Below are 24,907 nucleotides of genomic sequence, written 5' to 3'. Positions count from 1 at the left end.
AGTGCCCACCCACCCAGTAACCTCAAAATAGCCCTCAACACTGTGGGTCCTGCTGGGAGCAGGAAATGGCCTGTGGGTCCAGCTGGTCGCTAGTCATGGCCTGTGGGTCCTGCTGGTCACTGATCTGTGGATCGTGCTGGCCAGCAGGACCCATAGGCCATGGCCAGCAGGATCCACAGTAGGCCATGGCTCATGGGTCCTGCGGGCCACAGGCCATGGTCAGCTCCCAGCAGGACCTACAGGCCAGCAGCTGGCAGGACCATCCGATTAGTGACCAGCAAGACCCACAGGTCAGTGGCCAGAAGGACACACAGGCCATGGCCAGCGGCCATCGGGACCCACAGGTCAGCGGCCATCAGGACCCACAGGTCAGTGGCCAGCAAGACATACAGGACAATGGCCAGATGGACTCAAAGGTCAGTGGCCAGGAGGACCCTTAGGCTGTGGCTAGCGGCCAGCAGGACCCACAGGTCAGCGGCCAGCAAGACCCACAGGTCAGCGGCCAGCAAGACCCACAGGTCAGCGGCCAGCAAGACCCACAGGTCAGCGGCCAGCAAGACCCACAGGTCAGCGGCCAGCAAGACCCACAGGTCAGCGGCCAGCAAGACCCACAGGTCAGCGGCCAGCAGGACCCACAGGTCAGCGGCCAGCAGGACCCACAGGTCAGCGGCCAGCAGGACCCACAGGTCAGCGGCCAGCAGGACCCACAGGTCAGCGGCCAGCAGGACCCACAGGTCAGCGGCCAGCAGGACCCACAGGTCAGCGGCCAGCAGGACCCACAGGTCAGCGGCCAGCAGGACCCACAGGTCAGCGGCCAGCAGGACCCACAGGTCAGCGGCCAGCAGGACCCACAGGTCAGCGGCCAGCAGGACCCACAGGTCAGCGGCCAGCAGGACCCCCAGGTCAGCGGCCAGCAGGACCCACAGGTAAGCGGCCAGCAGGACCCACAGGTAAGCGGCCAGCAGGACCCACAGGTAAGCGGCCAGCAGGACCCACAGGTAAGTGGCTAGCGGCCAGCAGGACCCACAGGTCAGGGGCCAGCAGGACCCACAGGTCAGCGGCCAGCAGGACCCACAGGTCAGCGGCCAGCAGGACCCACAGGTCAGCGGCCAGCAGGACCCACAGGTCAGCGGCCAGCAGGACCCACAGGTCTGCGGCCAGCAGGACCCACAGTTCAGCGGCCAGCAGGACCCACAGGTCAGCGGCCAGCAGGACCCACAGGTCTGCGGCCAGCTCCCAGCAGGACCCACTGGGCTGCTAGGCAGAAGTGCTAACCCTAGTGCTGCTAGGCAGAAGTGCTAACCACTTAGTCCTGACCCTAGTGCTGCTGGGCAGAAGTGCTAACCACTTAGCCACTGAGATTGTGTGCAAGTGTAGACCGAAACTATAATTTTGTGTCCATAACCTTAGTGTGAAAAAAACAAAAAAAAAAAAACTTGACAATCATGGATTTGAAAACAAGCAGCAAGTAAAAGTTTTAGGAATCACTACGGTATATACTTCTTTACCAGGTATGAGAAAGGTCTGATTGCCATAACGTATTTCATTAGGAGTTCCTAAATTAGAGTACAGAGCATGCCATCAAACAATATTTTACAAATATAGTAATTTTTTACAAATATAGTAATTCCATAAGTTACTGGATACTCACGTTTCCATAATCAATGTAAAATACATGAACTTTAGAAGGTGACTCCACCTTTTCCACCCGTGCTCTGTACCTATGGAAAAAGTAAACAAAAGGAGAAAAAAAAAATAAAATCAGGGAGTTTTCTTTCTTTTTTGCAAAAGCCTGTCCATATTATGAAACCTCAATTGAAGTCACTAACATTTCTGCTCTCCTGTTCACTTGGTTCAACCTATTCCACTGTTCAAGGTAAACTACTGGTATACTCTGTTACACATCATCCATTCCGCTAGTTCATATTAAAGTTTAGTTCTAGACAAGTTAATGATGAATATCTCAATCTGAAATAATGAATATCTTGTTTCATCATGTTCATTCTTATTACTGGTAAAACCACACTGCAGCACCTATACCACCCCCCTTAGTCTCTGGTGGTCAACACAGGGCCTGCTATGCCCAAAGCAGGGACCACCACTTGTTGGGCCATAGTGCTTGAACACACTCTGCATTTATGCACCTGACACTATACTGGAGCAGAGAGGCAAGCAGTATGCCAGGTTCTAGAATTCTCTCTGCATTCCTTCACCCAGCACTTTAATGAAGCCAATACTGTCAGACTGAGTGATCTACACCCAACAGAAGCAGCATAATCTCGGCCCAACATCAGAGGGTGTGTGGCAGTTCATCTGGTAAGTAAACCCTGCCATTGGTAACCAATATGGGTCAGGTGTTAAACTGAACTGAGGGAGATGTGACAGGTACCCATTAGGAGTGCCGACTATGCCCGCCCATTCCACCTAGCTCCTCAATTCATAGAAGCTTCACTGCAGCTTCTTTGAATGAAATGTGACCTATAAATGGGAGCTGACCTTTTAATCATCTGCCCGTCCTCCATTCATCATACTCTCATTTATAGAAACAGTAGTACAAATTCTATGAAAGCTAGTATTGGTTAAAATGGGAGGGCATAGTCAGGCACCCTTGATGAGTGCCTGTCACAGTTCCATATAACCCCACAGCTCCAATAAAACCCCACTGCACCGGACTATTACAGCGGCAGGGGTGGGATCAGAGGAAGAAGATTTCTACTAAAATAGGAGTCAGTAGCGCAAAAAACATATGGCATCGATCGTAAGTAAAGTCCTTTGTGCTGATTTAGTTTTTTTATCAACAGTGCCACTGACCACCAATGCAGGGAGAACATTGGGACGGGCTTAACCACCAATGCATGGGGGTGGGGTTAATAGCACTGCTTCTGACCTTTAATGCAAGGAGGGGGTTAAAGAGGGGATAACAGCATTGCCACTGAGCACCAATTAAGAGGTCTTGAAATAGCACAGTAGTTGACTCCAATTTTGGGAGGCAATTATCGCAGTAACTAGCACCAATCATGGGGTTATTTTTGCAGTCACTGACTCCAATGCTGGGGGGGGGGGGGGGGGGTTTAATGTGACCATTTATGTAAGGGGGTGTTTCATACTGCTGCCACTGACATCACAGCAAGGGGTCACTACTGATGCCATTGAAACCAATGCAGGGGATTTTCATTGCTGACACTGACACCGATGCAAGGGTTTATAATTGCTGCCACTGATGCTTAGTCCCGGTTCACACATGCGATGCGGGAACCCTGCGAATCCACTGCGGGTTCCCGCATCGCATTCAACTCGCAGGCAGTTCAAACTGCCATATGCAAATCTCTGGGTGTGTCAACACAAAGTTAACGACACCCCCAGATCAGTTTGCATTTTGCGGTGCGAACTGTCAGTTCGGATATGAATCGGATCGCATAGTTGTGAACACCCACGCAATCTGATTCTAGTGCAGACCCAAAATGGGTCCTGTGCGAGTTGTGTCCAAATATGATGCGAATTCAGCCATGCAATCTGTATGGCTGAATTTGCATTGCACATTTTGATTTGCAGAGCAGTGCGCTCCAAATCACATGCAATGTCTGTCATCGCATATATGTGAACTGGGACTTCTATAGGGGGTTATTACATCACCCACGGACAACAATTCTGGGGTTTTTGCTGCCACAGATACAAATGCTGGGGCTTATGTTAATTCCACTTCTCACTGTGCATAAAAAAATTCAGCAAGTCTGACATTAAAGGTAAAAAAACAACAACATAGTAGTGGCTATTCTAGTGAAGTGTTGAGGGCCACTATAATTTTCAAGTTGACAACCATGGCCCCAAACCAGTTTGGTTTCTATGGTCCAAAAGATTGCAATTCAAGTCCAGCAAACAATAGCAGTCATTTCTGCATCTTGCACCAGCCTAGTCACTCTACAAGTGACAAGCACATTCCCTTTCCCCTCGGCAAAGGGTAGGGGCGCATTATAGCCCTGGCTACAAGCAAAATCACCCCCAGCCATTATATCTGGATATATTTGGAAGGAGGGTTCACATATTAGCCTGAAGGAGAAAAATCATGTTGAACAATAAAATTCTGTTGGTTTAACCCCCCCCCCCAAATAAAGCTTTAAACAGAAAAATGTAGAAGCTAGCTTGCATACATGCTGTGTAACATGTCCTAGGGGTATAATATTACACTGCTAATTAATAGATTGATGTATGCTGTTTAAAGTCAATATACTAAACAACAGCTATAATTAGAGAACAGATATGTCTGGGAATTTGATGTTCCTTTTTAAAAGACATTTAAATCTGAGGGAAAAAAAAAAAAAAACTGTAAAGCAACACGCGTGTCCTCGTTTATCAGGCTGTCTGCTGGTGCTTAATGAGAACAAGCAAATGCTTGTCAGGAAGGCTTCCTCCATCCATTCTTCTCAACAGGGCAGAGGTTCTCAGAGGCTCTTTATGGACTACCAGGATGTGCCTTACTCAATATCAGACATTCAGTTTTGTAAATAACTGAAGCTTGCCAAACACCTGGGAGGGTTTTTAACATATGGACAGTAAAGCTGGCCATAAATGTTTTAGTTTTTTTTCCGTTCAACTAGCAGGCTGAATGGAAAAAACGTCAATTCCCCCATCTACAGGTTTGAGGTGGATGTGGGAACCCGCCCAGTTGCGCTATTGTATTCTAACAGTGGGGAGACTCCCCTGCTGTCAGAATACATAGATTAGCGCTGCAGCTGCTAATTGAGCACCTTTTTACCCAACAGTAGATCAACCTGTAACCAACTGCAGAGGCCACACATTAATCAATATTCAGCAGGTCTGGCTGAATTTTTGATCTATCTTAAAGGCTAGCTTTCTGATGCTCTGAGGACCGGTTTGCACCACATCACGTGAAAAAGACTCCCCAAATCTGCACAGGTACAGCAGTTCTTACTCATTCCTACAGATTCCAAGTGCCACTAAAGGCAAAATTGTTTTTTTTCTTCTCACTTTTTGGGTAGGTTGAATTGAGATTAGAACTCGTGAGGTTTAAATGCTGTTTTCTGCCCCTTTTGGGGAGATTCATCCTCCCTACTTGTCATGTTTACAGTTATCATCGAAAGTGAAAGTTTAAGAAAATCACAAATTTTGGGTTGACATCAGAACAGAAATACACGGGGAATCTTCCAAAGGGGACACGAATGGCAAAAAAACTGACATTGGCTATAACCCGCCCGTTGGGCCCCTTCAATTGGGGCAGACGCCATAAAGCAGATCTGTCTGCTCAGCAGGGGACCTGTCCGCTGACAGGTTGTACTGTATGGGGTGGCTGGATAGAAATGGAGACCGCCTGTCTATTTCATCCAATCCAATTCGCCATACAGATGGGGAACGGATCCCCAAACTATTTTTGGTGGACCAGACCAGATGGATGGTACAATCAGTTCTGCCTGAAAACAACTGACAAGCTGACCTGATCAGATCGCTGGTGTGAAAGGGGCCTTAGTTTATTCAAAAATAACAAAAACTGTTTTAAGTGACACTTTAAATTTCTCATAACCCGGAGATTTTGAGGACTAGAATACCAGTTTCAAGTAAAATAATATATTATAGCAGGCATGTGCATCCTTGTAGATTTTTAGTTGAACTACATAACTGAAATTTATATTGCACTACTAGACTATACAACCAGGTTGGTGACTGAAATTTTCTCTGGCCCAAGCCTGTACCGGGATTGTGAAATAAGCAGCAACAGCAGCTCATTCCTTTGCTTTGTCAGCATGCTTCATGTCATCATTGGCTACTAAGGTTACCTTTGCATCTTGCAGTCTGAGGGCTGTTGTTCAAGGGATTCCAAGTCACTACTACAAAGCTAAAATCAGGTACCTAAAACTAGTTATAAATCTATAAATTTAATTTTATTGGTTAAACAGCTTTAACAGTTTTTTCTGTGTTTTACATCTGCCTGGAGTTGAGCTTTAATTCTTTTCATGAAAGTCGTGGATGTTGGAATATTTTATTAATAGTTTACATTTTTCCCCACCTGAATTTCCATGATTGGTAGACTATAGGTTATCTTGATTTGTTTAAACTTCCTAAAAGCCTACTGAAGTCTCCAAAAAAAAAAAAAAAAAAAAAAAAAAAAAGAAATACAGCTAGCACTTCTGTTAAACTTCGTATTGCTAACTAAGCTTTAAAAGCCAAGATTAAGCAGCACCCATATGCATGAGGCCCAAGGCTTTATCTAAATAAGCATCATTGCTTTAATTAAAAAAAAAAAAAAAAAGTTATCCACTAAAATGGAAGTATAACATTTCACAAAGTATATTTTGAACAGGTTAAATATATATATATATATATATATAATTTTTTTGTGGTACTTTCTACTGAATGCTATTAATGTAATAATTTCTGAAGAAGAATATTAGGGGACTGACACGGCTGACTGCCTTTTGACCAGCTGATCCTCTGGCTTCAATACATTGAGTCACTGTCCCAGAAAGACTATGCAGACTATCAAGAAAGCGTAAAACTGTACTAGTCCTCCTGGGTTATTACTCCAAATAATGAAGCAAGGTGGTCAGCATCACAGCCAGTCAACTAGCATTTGAAGAAGGATATTCTTTCCTTAGAATGGGCTTCCTAACCCTCAAATTAGTACAGACTCTGGGAGAAAAAATAAACGATATGGTAACAGCTTAGAGTTACATCTTTGTCAGCAATAAAAAAACAGATGTCAGTTGCAGCTTCAGCATGGGAAATTACATAGTTTACAAAAGGAGATTCTGCAAGTTCCCATGATGCATACATCTTTGGCATATTTACGGTAATTTTAATAAATACATTCAATATTTGAATCCAGGATTCTTATGAAACTAGGGACTTTGATGATACAATCTTAATCAAAAAACATTTCATTATTTAAACGTTTTAAACAATGATGTGGACTTTTATTAGGATGGCACTTTTAAAGTCCATAGTTTTATAGGAGTCCTATATGCAAATGTTAAACCGTGATCCATTTTTCTATTTTGTATTATATTTATAAAATATATGTTGGATACGAATATTATGGTATGTTAACTACATATGCTCATATAGTATAATGATGTGCTCTTTAATGTGGCTATATGTTTGAGCTGTATGAACATAAATTCAAAAACTCAAAATGTAATTACCATGATTTGTAAAGTATTTTGAAATTTTTCTTAAATATATCAAAGCACATGTAATCTAAAACAAACCTTTTTTAAACCAAAATAACAGATATGTTATACATACCTGCTCTGTGTAATGGTTCTGCACTGACTAGCCCCTATCCTCCTTTTCTGGGGTCCCCCGGCGATGCTCCAGGCCCTTCATCTTTGTTGAGTGCACCCAGAGAAAGCCAATTTCCCGGGGGCATCTATGCTCCTCATGCGTTAATTGACCCAGACCGGGCGGCTCTAAAATCTAACCCTGAGTCACGCTCGGGAATACCGCTAGGAAGGTTAAAGCATGAACAGCAGCGCAGTGTTTGTACTGTGTAATTTGGCCCCTTGTATAATCTAAAATACTTGGCTGATCTTGTCTGGTTCTGCCCTCCCCCCTGTAAACTGACCAAGGTTTATTTTTCTGGTCGAGCCCCGAAACCGTGATCAGTTTACGTACCTCCATCATCCGCAGCTCTCCTCTGTCCCACCCCGCCTGTAAACTCATGACAGTGCCACTCTGCTCCCCACCCCTTCCTGCTAAAATTAGCATGTTCTATTCATACAATCCCCTGTGTTTAATAATGTTGTGTGCCCCACTGTACGTGTTTTATAAAAATATATGTAGATTTCCACCTTATTTCAGAGTGCCTGCCGGCTCTCACGTGACCGTCTGCCTCTCTCCCCCCGGCTATCAGCGGGAGTTCTCGGTCCCTCCCGCTGTAGCTGTCAGAGGAATAAGGTAGAAATCTACATATTTTTTTATAAAACACGTACTATGGGGCACATAACGCAATAAAACATAGGGGATTTTGTGATCCTTACCAAGTGGCATTACAACCACTTTAAACATGTCGTCTTTGAACATACAGGTATATCTTTATAACAAATGTAATGTCTTTGCTTAACAAGAAGCAATTTATTGAATGTGTGAGTAGAAACATTTCACAGCACCACTGGAACACAGTGCCAAAAAAAAAAAATGAATGAATTTCAAAATTTCCTACCATTCTCCATCCACATATTTGGCGATGCAGTAATCTCCACGGCGTGGTGCGAATGACCCTTCCAAAGGAGGACTGCTGGCAATTTCACTTCTCATACTTTCCATGAGTTTCTCAAGCTGTGTACCTAGAGAGAAATTAGAGATGTTAACTATGTAAACTGAAATCATATACAACTGAATTAAGGTAAAGCATAAATATTGGCATCATTCTTTGAACTTGCATTGGTGATGGCTCATACAGACTTCTGAAAAAGTAAAGTGCAACTGTCATGCCAGAGGGATGTTTTTAAAGATATTTTCCAACAGCACCAATTGTCTAAACTACTGTGCAGTGTGATGCTTCAGCCTTTAATAAGGACATCAAGTCCAGAAGGCACTGCTAGGCTCAAAACATATTAACAAAACATTAAGCCAAAGGCTTCATAATATCAAACAATTTCAGGGAAGAAAATTGCTCCTTGAAGCTACAGCTATAGAAAATGGCAGCTCAAGCAACAGCAGGAAAACAAATATAACATGTGTAATGATATGTATATATATATATATATATATATATACATACACACACACACACACACGTGCATCTCATAAAATTAGATCAAAAAGATACCGCATTTATCGGCGTATAACACACACTTTTTCTCCCCCGAAAATCAGGTGCAAATAGGGTGCGCGGTGTTATACGCTGATATTTGCATTTGGCTGCCTCAGAGGGGAAGGGGGGAGCTCCGTCAGATTACATCAAGCAAGAATCTCCTGTTTACTCAGGCGGCCTCTGTAATATGAAGTCCCATCTCCTGGACCGGCATTGGATCAGTGTTCTGTCTATCATAGGAGCCGGGAAGCGGGACTTCATATTAAAGAGGCCACCGGGTAAACGGGAGATCCCCGCTCTGTGTAATCTGACGTGGGGCTGCAGATTGGCACTGATCAGGCTGCAATAGTGAGGCTGCAAATGGGCACTGATCAGGCTGCAATGGTGAGGCTGCAGTTGGGCACTGATCAGGCTGCAATGGTAAGGATGCAGATGGGCACTGATCAGGCTGCAATAGTGAGGCTGCAGATGGGCACTGATAAGGCTGCATTGATGGGCACTTACCCTTATTCTGCTTCAAAGCTCTTTATTTAAAAAATTCAAGTTTTTTTCCTGCAACTTCCTTCTTAAAATTAAGGTGTGTTTTATATGGCGATAAATATGATTATTTCAGTAATTCATGCATGAAGCGCTCTAGAATTTCCCAGTAATGGGCTGCGCTGACTTTGCAATTGATAAAACACAGTGAACCAACACCAGCAGATGACATGGCTCCCCCAATCATCACGGACTGTGGAAAATTTGGCATTGCATTTGGAAATCAAGGTCCCAGAGTCTGGAGGAAGAGTGGAGAGGCACGGAATCCAAGTTGCACAAGGTCCAGTATGAAGTTCCCACATACAGTGATGATTTGGGGAGCCATGTCATCTGCTGGTGTTGGCCCACTGTGTTTTATCAAGTCCAAAGTCAGCACAACCATCTACCAGGAAATTCTAGAGCACTTCAGGTTTCCCTCTGTTGACCAGCTTTATGGAGAGGCTGATTTCATTTTCCAGCAGGACTTGGCACCTGCCCACCCTGCCAAAAGTACCAATACCTTTGTTTAATGATCATGGTTTCACTGTGCTTGATTGGCCAGTAAACCTCACCTGACCTAAATCCCATAGAGAATCTGGGGGGTATTGTCAAAAGGAAGATGAGAGACACCAGACCCAACAATGCAGATGAGCTGAAAGCCACTATTAAAGCAACCTGGGCTTCCATAACACCTCAGCAATGCCACAGGCTGATCGCCTCAATGCCACGCCATATTGATGCAGAAATTCATGCAAAAGGAGCCCTGACAAAATATTGTATGGTGCATACTATATTGTACATGGACATACTTTTTCAGTAAAATAACGTGTGTAAAGCATCTATATAAAATATATGAGTTTCACTTTTTGAAATGAATTACTGAAATAAACAAACTTTTTGATGATATTCTAATTTGTTGAGATGCACCTGTATATAGTTTAAGAGTGAAATCCAAAAAGAACAAAAAGAAAGGGAGTCATGTCAGAAGGAACTAACAGCAAGATTAAACACAAACATAACAGCCAGACTTCCATATTGGTATTGTGTGGCATAAAATGGCTCATATTATATTATATTATATTATAAGCAAGGATAGCAAATAATAGCCCTATATGTTATTTGGAAATGGGCATCTGACCCTACTGGTCCCACGTGTAATTTAGAGTTTTCAATACACAGGAGGTTAATATATTAGTTCAGCAATTTGCCCATAATACAGATTAAGATTTGAATGATTGGAATACATTTATTTCCAGAACAGTTTGCAAATAGGCTTCACAAATGAAACCCATCACACAGAGTATGGTCTAAGACCATGGATGGCTATACACCAAATTGAGGTATACTTATCAGACTAGATTATATTTATTGGTTAAAGATTAGGATTCTTTATCATTTGTTTAAAAATCCAAGTTTATTACTAAAGCTGCTAACAACTCAACCAGTTTTAAATGAAAAGAATGATTGAATAGAACAAGGTGATCACTCATAATTTTAATAGTTTAAGTGCCGGGTCACACTTGTGCAATGCGGGAAGGCTGCGAATTCGCAGCCTGTTCCCGCATCGCAAACGCACATCTGGCAGTTCACACTGCCATATGCGATACGCTGGGGGTGTCAATGAAATGTTAACGACACCGCCAGTTTGATCGCATATCGTAGTGCGATCTGACAGTTCACACAGGATCGGATCGCACAAGTGTGAACCACTGTGCGATCCGATCCTGATGCGGCTGAAAAAAAGGGTCATGTGCGACTTTTGTGCGGGTGCAGTGCGAATTTAGCCATACAAAGTGTATGGCTGAATTCGCACTGCACATCCGATTGCATGTAATAAAGGAGCAGTGCGCTCTGATATTACATGCGATCGCCGCACACGCGGAAGTGTGAACCAGCACTTAAGATTTCAACAGAAACTGTTGGTAGCAGTTCAACTTCATACATTATTTATTTATTTTTTATCGAAAGGCTGCTGAAAACAAATACAATCGAGTGTATGGCATGAGAGAGACTATTTCAATCTATTCAATTCAGAAAGAAACAGGATTATTAAGAATGGTTAGGGTATGCAAGAGAAAAGTCTTTTTTCAAAAAAGGGAAGATTTTACTTTTTACATAGGAGGTAAAATATGAGATATGAAGAAAAAGAAAAAATGTCCAAAGAAAACACTTAATACTAAAATAAAAAAAAGATACTAGGTGACTGTTAGAGTGTGTCAGCTTTCACCTTTGACATTGTGTGTTTTCAGCCTGGCATCCAATACAACAGTTATTCAAAGTGCTATTTTACTTTGTTGTGTCCTGTGTTAACTGTCCTTGTATTACCCTGAAACTAGGCATTTTTCATTGCCTTTCACTTGTCAAGCATATCACCACCAGTGGCTAATTAAGGCTGGATATTGACTGCTCTCCATGACACAAGCCGCAGTGTTTATCATACAGTCTGTGGGTGTGCGGCTTAATGTGAGCACTGTCAGCATCACAGACTGAGCTCAGGTTTCTTTACACAAAAAATGAATGTCTGCTCCCGTTAACTCCTTTATAGGGATTACAGCAGAACCTGCAAGACTAAGGCAATCACGTTTTGAAGGCATTCTAACAGTGGTTCTCAACTCCTGTCCTCAGGACCCACTAACAGGCCAGGTTTGCAAGATAACGGAAATACATCCCAGGTGATATCATTTGCTGCTTAGTGATTGCAGTATTCTAGAGTCTGCATCTCCCCAAGGCAATACTTAAAAGCTGGCCTGTTAGTTGGTCCTGAGGACCGGAGTGGAGAACCACTGCATTATAATATCCGGACACGGAAATAGACTGGTGACTGCAAGCCTGGACCTGTCATTAATTGAGGAGGGCACACTAGGAGGTAAATGTACCATGGTAGCATACTTGCACATTATGACAAGAGCCTACCTCACCCAGTGGACTTTAGTTCTGCAATAAAAAAAAAAAGCTAGTCTCAGCCTTCTCTGCCAGCAGAACACAATGATCACTGCTGAAGCTGCCAGCCGTAATAGTAGGGGAAAAAAAATCCAACAGGCTGGTTTTACTGAAGTCCATTGCTGGATCGACTTCAGAACAACCAGCCTGCCCATACATGGATTGAATCTCAGCCAGCCCCTGCTAAACTGGCTGAGATTAGATCCATCTATGGCCCGCTTTTTCTTGTGCAGCTGATTGCCTTTCTTTTACTCTGCGCAGCCTTCGACTAGAGACTGAAAATATGACTTTCAAGTTATACCAAACACCAGTCATAAAATTAGATAGGCCCCACTCCGAGAGCTAAATGGATAAAATGCACTGCAGTCTTTGTCCTACCTCGCCAATATACCCCCCGCCTTTTTCCCTCTCTCATTAAAATAAATGTGTATATAAATATTTCTCCTCCCAATTTTGAGAATTTCCTGAGACACCTGTTAAAATCACATTTGCCCTGGTGTTGATCCACATCTGTTTTGTGTGCATGTCAGGGAGGTGTTTAAATTCTCACAGCACCACCGTAAAATCACCAAATTCCATGATACCACCCAAACCATACCCCAAATGCCAGCAAAGTGTGGCTATTCCTCCAACCATCTCATGTGTTGATGGAGGAATCTTTTTTCCCCCCGTTCAGCCCGCTGCTTAACCATCTATGACCACTTTTGGACTGACTCAGACATGAGAAGCAAAAAAAATTAGAAATTCAAACGTCGCATGCCTGTGCAGTTTTCGTTCCTGAATTTAGCTCAATACAAGTAGATTCCAAGAAAATGAATTGTGTTTGGCACACATGAAAGGTTGTTACTTTACCAATGTATGTTCTAGAAGTTATAAAGTTTTATAAACTTGGCTTCCTGGAGTTTAAGAGAACTACAACATTGACCTTCTCAGGTCATGCCGCTAAACAATTTACCACTATGCTTAATATTTATTCATTTGCAGGAGATTAATAACAAGCTGCAATAAGGCAACTGCCAATAACTAGTTAAATTGCTCAGTAGCAAAAGATTAAAAATGGCTATGTAGCTTAGCCATTAAGTTGAGCGAAGCTAAATGCACAAAAAGGGTTGGAGAAACAGGCAACCACATGAGAAAGGCACATTACCTGTGATGTAAAATCGCTGTGTGCTTCTGCAACCACAGATAACATTGTGGATCCCTCAGGTTTTAAACTGGCAGCAAGAATGGGCTATCAGAGAGAGAGAGCTTGCAGCAGGGACACTTGTGTATTATTATGAGGATTTAATTAAGTGATAAAAGAGAGTGACTGAAGCATATTCTGAGCAGGTGCAAAGCAGCATTGGCTACAGGACAATGGTGTAACCCAGTGTGCATTCTACAACAGGATGCAACAGTGCACACACCTGTGGATTCAGCTGGGACAGACATGACAATGTTAAGCCCTAGATACATTTCATCCTTGTGCCAAAGCTCCCCTGCCTACTACTGACAAATGTGATAAAGCAGATTTTCTGTTTATAACGTGGATCCATTCAGAGCTAGTCTGTAGTCAGTTAGCACTGTTCATTTATTAACTGAAGATTTAATAAAGCTGCTGGAAATTAAACAGAACATGAACAGAGATGGGCCTCAAAGTAACATAACTAGAGCAAGTCTAAAAAACCATGATCTCCACGGGCGACCATACAAAAACCCTGAAAGACTGTATTATGTTTGTTCACCTCATGAAGCAATTCTGGATACAAAAATGGCCTAGACAATGAAGGAATGTAAGCGCAGAAACAGAAGGGAAAAAAAACATTCTGATTACTGGAATCAGGAAGTATGAATAGAAGATTAATTTCTCTCTGCACAAAAGTGAATAATGATAATGCAGTAAACTCTTATATAATGAACAATAAAATGTAATATGCTTGAAGTAGATCATACAAAACTACGTAAAATATGATAAGTTTGAAACCATGTAATCTTATTTTTATTCAATGTTTACAATTAAAAATAATGTTTCATAATGTCCTGAGCCTATACATGGAACGACTTGTCTCAAGCAGTGTCCTGATAATGTGTTAGGGCCATTATGTCTGAAAACCACATAATGTGAATGAAGCCTGCAAAATGTCTGTTTAAAGCAAACCTGTCATGATGTTAACATATAGGCTGTCATTGCTAATATCTACCGGAAAAGGATAATTGCCTGGCTGTTTGTGGATTTTGTTATTTGAGTCATTGACATGGAACATGTATGTAGCAAATAATATAGCGACTTGAGATATATAGGCTCCAGTTTTGGTTCCAAGTGCCCTTAATGGGATCGCTCCAATAGGCGGTGATCGTATAGCCAGGATATGTAATAAAAAGAGGGGCCAATAGTGTAATACATAATGGTATTTATTCCCCAATCATTACATGCTATACTTACAGACAAATAGTATTAAAAGCGCATTGGATACAGGTCAGAAACGCCGCAGCGGCGTGCGTTCCACGGAATCCAGGAAGCCGGACCGGAAGTGACGATGCGTGGTTCGTGCGCCGGAAATTACGTCAACGCGTTTCACCCTTCGTGTGGGCGTTTTCAAAATGTCTTTAAGTATAGCATGTAATGATTGGGGAATAAATACCATTACGTATTACACTATTGGCCGCTCTTTTTATTACATATCCTGGCTATACGATCACCGCCTATCGGAGCGATCCCATTAAGGGCACTTGGAACCAAAACTGGAGCCTATATATCTCAAGTCGCTATATTAATATATGCGCTGATATATCTGCATTGTGGTGAGTAGGGGACCTGGAGGGCCACTCACAAGAGCACCAATTTGTTTGGACGTTTTTGCACTCGAGCACTTTAATTATATTTTGCACCAGGAATAAGGATCCGCACCTAAGCACTTTAAGAGTCACTATATTTACCAAGGAGGACATTTATTATGTTTTAAGTTTAAAGGATCATTTTATATATTAATGTGTTGTATTTATTTGTATATTGGTATATTTACATATCCATGCTAGCGCTGTTTTAATTTGGTAACACATACTTTCTCCAATATTATTTTGGATGCACAGCAGCTGCATAACACACTTAATTTTTTCTAACACTGTAGGTGTTGAGCGCTGTTCTAATTTTGTTTCACATGTATGCAGCAAGTAAAGGCAAAACCAATTTGAATGACTGAAATAGCCCAAAATATTGAAGCTATGTTATCAGAATGACAGCCAAGAAACTAGAATTTTCAGAAGTCTGCACCCTGTATTGTTATATTGAAAGGGACCTGTACTGAGAACTGCCTGCTCGCCGCTTCAACACATTTTTTTAACCTGGAAGCAGCGTTAGAATTTAGGAATTTCCATTTCACTGTGACTTCAGCTGCTGCATTCTTGATTCCAGTCAGTGGCTCAAAAAATATCAACACCAGAGGCAGCCGGGCAACTAATATTTTTAGAAGATTGTCAGCAATGGCAGCCAACTTTCTCACAGCTTTCCATATACCAAGAAAACAAAATGTGGTCTAGTCAACATATTCGTGTGTTTTGCATTGTGAAAAATGCTGCAATGCGCAACACATGCTGGTGTAAGAGGTCTGTCAAATAACCTAACAGCAGAGCTTGGACCCCTGCATAGCCTATACAGAGGAGACAACTGGGCAGTGGAAAAGAAGAGCACATGCTCAAGCTCTAAAGGTTGAGGTAAGAATTCATGAGTGTCAAGTCATCAGCTGCAAAGAGTGCAGAGAATTTGAAGTAAAGGAATGTGAAGGAAAAAGAAGCAGTTGCTGCAACTGATAGGGGACAATAGGCTTGAATTTTAAGTGAAGTCCATCTAAATCTGCTAACATGTCTAATTCTATCCTATTTGCCGAATGACAACACTGCTGGTTAAAGGTCTCTCCATTGGTCCTCCATCCAGAGTGGAGACACCCTAAAGCAGAATGTGTGTTGCTGGCTGGATCACCAGGTCAAAACAAAAAAAGCCTGACAAAGCAAAACTAATGACGTCACTACATTGAATGATTGGCAAGCAGCAATATAGTATTTTTGTTTTTGGGTTTAATGCCACTTTTAATCTGCCATGCCTTCAGGCACTCTGGAAGCAGGACCCTGGTCACAGATACAACCTCTAAACCACTGTTCCCAGTACCACCATGGTGTAGAGACTGGCATTTCCATTTTACAGAAACTTAAGATAAAAGCCCTATTAGAGAAAATTTTTCCTGGGGGTCAGCAACCCGTCGATCGTGAGCTAGTGACGGGTAGATCAGGTGCCTTGGTTGCCAACCCCAGAATCTGGGGAGAAAGGGCAGCAGTTAGTTGAATCGACTGACTGTATTTTCCTCCCTGCAGTCGCTGAATGCCGGCAATGCTCGCATTCAGTGGCTGCGGGGAGCAAAATACAGCTGATTGGTTCCATTAAATGCAGCCCCTGCCGCCCCTCCTCTCCAGATTCCTTTTCCTGTTGTCTGGCTCCAGAGTGCTACCTTGCCCCCCCACCTCCAAGTGTTGCCTGGTTGCCCTCTCCTCACCTCTCCCACCAGCTGCTGTTGGTCATGTGTCACGATGGAAAGCGATGGAAGGGGCTGGTAAAGACCCGTACAGACGATAAGAAAGTCGAAAGTAAAATTTCATCCAACTAACGATCTGCCGAATTTCGGATCGTTAGTATACCGCTTTCGACAGCCAAAAACTGGATGTGCAGGCAATAAAATTTTTATCATACGTAAACACAACGTCCGATTTTCGTTTAATTAGTACAGTTTTCGTCTGGAAAAAAATCATAAGCGCAAGACTACGCATGCTCGGAAACGAAAGAATACATACAAAACAATTCAACACATGACATAACTTCTGAAGTTGAATTCTGTTGTACGAGAATTTTCGTATGAAAGTAACCTTCACTTTCAATATGAGACTAGCATGCAAAAGAAAAAGGACGAAAAATCGTCCGATAATCTGATCCAGGGTGCAAGGCTTTAGTGTGTCACTTAGCCGCCCCTTCCTTTTCTCAACGCGGTCAGTGATCAGGATCAATCACTGACTGTTCATTGGCAACTAAGCATATTAAAAAAAAAAAAAAAAAAAAAACATAGTAAACTTCAGTTTGTGAATGGTTGGGAGCACAGAGCACTTCCCATTCATTCACTGTGGAGCTGAGGCTGCTGGGAAAGGAACAAAGGAATTTGTCCTTCATTCCTTTCTCTGTCTCAAACATGACACACCAGGGGTCTATTTAGACCCTTGATATTTCACCAAGCCCCCCCCCAAAAAAAAAAAAAAAAAAACCTGTAAACAATAAAAAATTAAATAATGGTAAAAAAATTCTACATATAAAAAAAAAAATTAACTACTCACACTCTCCACTGCTCTGACTGACTGAAACGTTTAACCACTTTACCGCTGAGTACCGTAGTACTACTGCGGCAAAGTGGCTCTTGTAGGTCTGACGACGTAGACCTACGTCGCCAGACTCCTCCCCTGTAGGCGGTGCTCGCGTGCCGCCGGAGGCACGCTCCCGCTGTTTTCATTCACAGCGGGAGTCGGGCCAGGAGAGGAGCGGCGGCGATCGCCGCTGCTCTGCCCCGATCGTCGGGGAATCTAGTTTGGAGATCCGCCCGCCTGTGTAAACAGAGCGGGCGGATCTCCTAAGTGACAGGGAGTGACAGATCGGAGTGTTCAGCATAGCTGGACATCAGATCTGTCCCTGTCTCACACAGTCACCTCCCCCCACACACGTTAGTAAGCACCAGGCATACATTAACCCCTCCCTCTCCAATAAAATTAACCCCTTCCCTGCCAGTGTCATTTTTACAGTAACAGTGCATATTTATAGCACTGATTACTGCAGTAATGTCACTGGTACCCCCAAAAGTGTCAAAAATGTCAGTCAAGGGTCCGATCTGTCCGCTGCAATGTCGCAGTACCGCAAAAAAAAAAATCGCAGATCGCCGCCATTACTCAATAAAAAAAAAAACACCAAAAATTACATAAATCTTTCCCTTAGTTAGTAAACGCAATAACTTTTGCGCAAACCAATCAAAATATGCTTATTGCGATTTTTTTTACCAAACATGGGTAGCAGAAAAATTGGCCAAAAATTTAAAAAAAAATTGGTTATTACATCTTTTTTGGGGGGAATTTCATATAAAAAAATGTGAAAAATATTTTTTCAAAATAAACGCTCTTTTTGTTTATAGCGCAAAAAGTAAAAATCGCACAGGTGATCAAACACCACCAAAAGAAAGCTCTGTTTGTGGGAAAAAAAGGACGTAAATTTAGTTTGGGTACGGCATCGCATGACCGCGCAATTGTCAGTTAAAGTCGCACAGCGCCGAATCGCAAAAAGTGGCCCAGACGTAAGACAGCAAAATGCTCTAGTGGTAAAGTGGTTAAGGTGGGCTAAGTTTAAATTTTTACAGTGACATTTGTTTTATTATATTTTAAGTTTTCCTTTATATTTATTTAGGCCCTGCTAGTTAATAAAAAAAAAAAAAAAAAGCCGTCAAACCCTGATGATCTTTGATCTCTTTCATGTTGCTCAGGTAGATCACTTCTCACTGCTTTCCCCGATTTAGCCTACGAAATACCTTTGGTCTGATGTGCTGTCAGACCGCTAGCTGCTTGTGATCCTTCGAAAACAATGTTTATTTTTTCAAAATTCAAAATAGACACAAACACAGGCACCAAGTACTACAGGGATCTTAGGAAGCATTGCCTGTGTAGTCATTTCTTCTGTCTCCATAATGCTTGGTCAGCGAGAAAGTCGCTGCACCTTCCTGCTTCTCACCTCACTGGTCTCACCCTTCATTAGGCACGATGAGGGTTGCCATAGGAACATGGATTTTAAAAAGAACTCTCAGCAAGCTCACATGCTGCTGACCCAGCAGAATCTAGAACCTTGCACTGCACACATACACAAAGTCTTAACAGGATGTAGCTAAAAGCCTTTAAAACAGATTTTAATGGAAGACTGATTAAATACGTTGTTTTTATTTTACCCACCTGACCAGCTGTATGTGAAAATGAGAAATCTCATAAACCCTACATTTCACGTAAAAATATTCCTAACACAGAACACAAACTACAAAACATGCACACAAAAAAGCCATATCTGGAAGGACTGGTTTGGATAGCCAGGAAGGGTCAAAGGTTACATGAATAAAACCACAAATCTACTGCTTGCTTATTACCTTCAACTAATTTGTTATAAATTCATTATAACTACACAGTCGAGGCAAAAATATGTCATTTATATAGCTTCCTCCCCTGCGTTTTGTTACAAAGCCATATTTTCCAATGGTATTGGAAGACATCATGAATATTGAACACATAATACAAATCATATACTTTAATGTGTGTGAATGTGATATTTTCATTAGAGAAAGAAAATTTTGACTCTATATGGATAAATGTCATTCATGTGAAATAATTAGAGTGATTTGTAAAAAATCACTTAAAGAGGTTGTACACCGATAAAAAAAAATTTTCTCTTCTTTACATCCTGAAAGAGAAACCCATAATGAGCTAGTATGCATCGCATACTAGCTCATTATGAAATACTTACCTTAGAACGAGCCCCCGCCGTGCCGTCCGCTTACCTGTATGACGGGCGACATGTATAGTCGCCCGTCTTCCGGGATCGCGGCATCCGGCCATCTGATTGGCCGGAGCCGCGGTGACGTCACTCCCGCGCACGCGCGCGGGAGCCGACGGTCACGGCACAGGGCTCTGAAGGAACGGCACGATCTGCCGTTCCTTCAGAGCGCATGCGCCAGTGACGTCACTGGCTGCATTAAAGGTAAATATCTCCTAAACGGTGCATGTTTAGGAGATATTTACAGTACCTATAGGTAAGCCTTAATATAGGCTTACCTATAGGTACAACTTCCTGAGGAGGGTTTACTTCCTCTTTAACAAACGTCTAAAAACTGTTTCTCACCAGTCTTTTAGCATAATGGTTTTGCGATTCCAAAGTCTTTTGTTAGTAACCTAGCCAAAGCTGCAACCTCACTTTCTATCAATATCAGCCTCCTGCATAGCATCAGCCAGACTGGAAGAACTCGAAGGTCCAATCAAGCTTTGTTGCAATGCATATTTGCTAGCAGTTAAAAGATAAGTTCACCTTTTCAAAAAAAAAAAAAACATTTTGCAGGTAAAAAATGTGCATTTATTTATTTATTTTTTTCTGGAGCCTGCAGAGCATTATACCTGTGATCAGTAGATCGTAGGTGTAATCTCCATCTCCTGCTGACTCTCAGTATTGCTGTCTGCCTGCACCTCGTACGGACGAGCATGCAGTTACCTGAGAGCAGGAAGAATCAATGGGCTACCAGAGCGCTTTCCAGCACCCTGATAGTTGAGAACTACAGACAGTCAGTTGCAACAGCTGACAGGACTTGTACATATTCAAAGGAAACGGCTTTTTTCGAGAGAAGAACTCCTGCCCACTGTCACAGGGTAAGGGGGGTGAGCTGCAGGAGCTGAAACATGTTATATGTTCCACCCTAAAAATGGGTGAAACATGTAACATGTTTCCAAAGCCAACTTATCCTTTAGCCTTTTGACAGAAGGCTAAGGCCCCCTTCAGATGGGGCGGATCTGTTTTTGCTAAGCAGGGAATCAGCGGACAGATTCCCTTATGCCTAAGTGAACATGGTCACAGCCCGCTCTGCTTTATGGGCATTTAGATGTAAAAAAACAGGCTGCCTGCTTACACCCGACTGCCCTCCAAGCCGATCAGACAGAGGGGAGCGGACCCCCCCCCCGTTTGTTTTCTAGGTAGCCGGGTTTAAATGCGCACAAGTCCATTTACATCTGACTGCCCATAGAGGAGAACGAAGGGTCCAATCAGGTCCACCTGAAAAATGGATAGGCGGACTTGATCGGATGGCCTGTGTGAAAGGGACCCAAAGAGCTGGAGCAAAGTGAGCCATGCATGGACCGTATTGGTCATCTGTTTCATGATAAGTGTCCAAATAGCAAGCTAAAATGTGTGTTCAGTTCCAAGTTCTATCTAGTGCTGTAGCAGCAGCAATGTAGGTTCCATGCAAAACAATTCTGTCTGGCAAGAACAGCTGGATCATTAGACTGGCAGATAAAATCATATCATATGTTATTTCAATAGTGTAGTTTGATGTTTGCCTAGAGTTCTGATTAAATATAAATTTTGTACATTTCCTGACTTTTCTTGATTAAATGCAGTTTAACTTGGTTGGCTCTATGCTTTTCTTTTTAGGTTTGCTTTTCTGTCATCAGAATCTGTATTAAAACCGTTGTAGTGTTACACCTAAACATTTGGGATACCCCAAGACAAAGAACACATGGTCCCAGCATAGAATATTCACTTAGTACAGCAGCTAGGATTTTTTTTCATTTGCACATAGCCCAACATAAACACTACATTTACTGGTCAGCAAAGGGTGCTATGACAAGGATAAACTGCCAGTGGAATAAACTGAAGTGTAAGGTTGGCTCAAAGTATGCATTTCCATTCCCCTAGGGAAGTGTAACTTGTACGGGCGCAGGGCTAACAAATGAGGCTGAACCTGCAGACTTAGCAGCCCCCAGCAGGGATGGACTGAAAAGGAGGGAGGGAAGATCCATGGAGGGGAGACAAAGACATTTACAAATGCTGACCAAAGCAATGCCAAGGGGAAAGTGGACCTCCCTTTGAGTTACCTCACATTACTAAAACTGTAAAGGCATGTAAGAAACTGAACACTACTGGGAACATTATTAACCCTCTGCAGCTGAATAACTCCAAGGCAACACTGCTCAGCAAATACCTGAGCCACTAAATGCAAATTTCTAAGACTGCATTATTTGGCAATATAAACAACGAACTTGCTCATTAGAACAGCTATTTGTTCAAGTACAAAATAATGTCATTTCACCTTTTTTAGACTATTTGCACTTGCTCGATACAGCGTCTCTTAAAAGCCCCTGGCCTTTCAAGGTGACAATCACAAGAATGAATTGCATTCACAAGGGAAGAAAACACATGCAATTTCAAACTAGATAAGGACAATGACAGCGTTAGTCCTCCTTGATGATCGAAAGCGGTGTATAATTTGTTTACAATCCAAACACAGTATTCATTTGTGTCGGCTTACAATAGTGTTAACATATTATCAGTAGAGACATAGATTTGTGCTGGCTAGGACATATCAGGTTATATATTCTATACGCAGATAAGATCAAATTGCCAAGAACCTGCAAAGCCAAATGATCCTTCCTGGTCATTTCCAATTCACTAAGAGGTCTATATTCATAAGGTACATCGAAGTAACATCCACATGAATGGCAGGAACCAAGGTTTCCCAGAAGAACATTGCCGAAAGCATCACACTGCTGCCACCAGCTTGTCTTTATCCTATATAGGGCATCTTGGTGCTATTGCTTCATTAGGTAAGCTACACACACATGCACCCAGTAATCCACACTTAGCCATGTGTTAACCTGCATTAATATTTATTTGATGCTTTATTTATACATTTAGAGTATATTAAGGGTTTATAGGTTTTTATCAACACACGTATTTAACACTTAGCTATTTATTTGGGACAGTGCAATCACATTTATACTTATTTATCTTTATACACCTTCATATACCTGACAGCGCCATTTACCTCCCTATCCAACCCTCCATTTGCTGTTCACTTTTGTGAACATTTAAGAGGTAGGCTGCAGTCAAAACCCCCACACTCTCACCTATCCTAAGCGTGGATTTTCCCTTTTCTAAAACACTCAACATGCCTCTCAGCAAATAGCTTAGGGTGTCTACTTTCTGAAAAGGGGTCATTTGGGAGGGTTTTGTGCTGTCTTGGCATGTAATGGCCTTTCGAAAACTGTGATAGGTAGTGAGGAGGTAAATCAACAAATTACACAGTTAGAAAGCCTGAAGGCGGTGATTGGTTTTCGGGGTCCTGTACATGGCTAGACTGCCAAAAAGTCTCACATATGGGGTATCCCCATACTCAGGAGAAGCAGCAGAATATATATTTGGGGTGTAATTCCACTTTTTTTTTGTTTTTTCATTTTTTTAAACACCTGTGACAAAAAATTAAATATTTAATGGGCTTCACATGCCTTTCAGGAAATTCCTTGGGGTGTCTACTTTCCAAAAAGGGGTAATTTGGGGGGGGGGAGGGGTTGCACTGCCCTGTCATTTTAGCACTTCAAGAAAAGAGATAGGCAGTCAAAGTAAAAGCTGCGTAAATACCAATATATACACCATAGTTTGTAGATGTTCTAACTTTTGCACAAACCAATAAATCTACGCCTATTGAGATTTGTTTTTATCAAAGACATGTAGCTAAATACATTTGGCCTAAATGTATGACAACAATTTCGTTTATTGGATGTTTTTTATAAGAAAAAGTAATTTATCAAAATTTTCGGTCTTTTTGGGTTTCATGATCATGATGATCAAATACCACATTTTAAGCTCTATTTTTTAGGGGAAAAAAGGACAAATTTAATTTGGGTACAGCATTGAATGACAATTACCAGTTAAAGTCACGCAGTGCCAAATAGCTAAAAATGGCCTGGTCATTAAGGGGGTAAAACCTATCTGGTCCCTAAGTTGTTAAAGATACTACTTAATAGTCCCAATAGATAAATCCACTATGTGTGCAAAAGTATCAGTGACATCATCCTTGTGCTATACATAACCTGTGCAGGGAAGAGCTGTAATTGTGACCCACCAGGCTCAATCCACTACGAACTGTCTGAAGAAAACTACACAAGGGGGCAGAGACAGGACCAGAAACTCTGCACAAGGAAAGAGAGCAGCAGTGACTAGTCTAACTGGAAGCTCCTGTTTAGAGGCAAAGTTTCAGACTGGATTACTGCACAAATCTGGAAAAACTACACAAAGCACACCAAGATTCAAGAAAAAATACACGACTCCAATTTAGACAATATGTGTTTAACCTGAAGTTCTGCTTTATCCCTCGCCACAATAGTAAAACGTGGAAACGTGTATTTTTACATTTTTACCAATTAAGCGCTTCAGCTCCGGAAGGTTTACCCCCCTTCATGACCAGGCTATTTTTGCGATAAAGCACTGTATCACTTTAACAATTGTGCAGTTGTTGTTTACATAGGATCATAGCGCCTTTCTACCTCTGTCAGGAAAGATCGTGGGTCCGCTGGACCCGCTGATTGGCTCCCGCTGTGTCCAATCACAGTGGGAGTGGGTCGTCGGCGGCATGCATGTGTGCTGCAGACCAGGAAGTGCAGAATGATGTACCTGCACCTGATTCTGGTCATAGGAGCCGCTGCCCTATGCAGAAAATGTACATGTGGATGTCGGCAAGAGGTTAAAGTCAACTTCAGGCATGAATACTGTAACAGGTAGCCAAACATTCCTGCTCCTAAAAAGCCAATTGCCACTATGCAGGCATGTTTCCATGTCCTGGAAATCTTTCAGTTTATGTGCTTCTGGTGCATTTCCGGGCTAATTCAGATGTAAGCGCTGCAGGTCTCAGTCACCAGTGCTGCAAGTTTTGTCTCCAATACTCTCTCCTCCTTTACTATTCACACAAACACAGTTCCAGGCCGATAGCCAACTTGTAGCAGTTACTTGTAACTGAAGGCTGGAGCTGAACGCACAATGACAGCATGGCCAGGGACACAAAGCAAAACCACCTCCGCCCAGGTGCCTCCCCTCAAAGACTGCCTTTCAGT

The 24,907-nt window shown here is 42.4% G+C and overlaps 1 protein-coding gene across 1 annotated transcript in view; it reads right to left on the bottom strand.

The window, feature by feature from the left end:
• SND1 (staphylococcal nuclease and tudor domain containing 1) overlaps positions 1-24,907 on the bottom strand; it is a 967,943-nt gene that overhangs the window by 25,023 nt on the left and 918,013 nt on the right. The window contains exons 19-20 of the mRNA XM_082257077.1: positions 8,174-8,297; positions 1,652-1,721 (exon numbers count right to left, since the gene is read on the bottom strand). Coding sequence (XP_082113203.1) covers positions 1,652-1,721; positions 8,174-8,297 — 194 coding nt within the window. The remainder of the gene's footprint in view (positions 1-1,651; positions 1,722-8,173; positions 8,298-24,907) is intronic.

This window comes from Pelophylax lessonae, assembly GCF_965119305.1.
Source record: "Pelophylax lessonae genome assembly, chromosome: 4".
NCBI lineage: Eukaryota > Metazoa > Chordata > Amphibia > Anura > Ranidae > Pelophylax > Pelophylax lessonae.
This window is presented reverse-complemented; position numbering and strand designations above follow the sequence as displayed.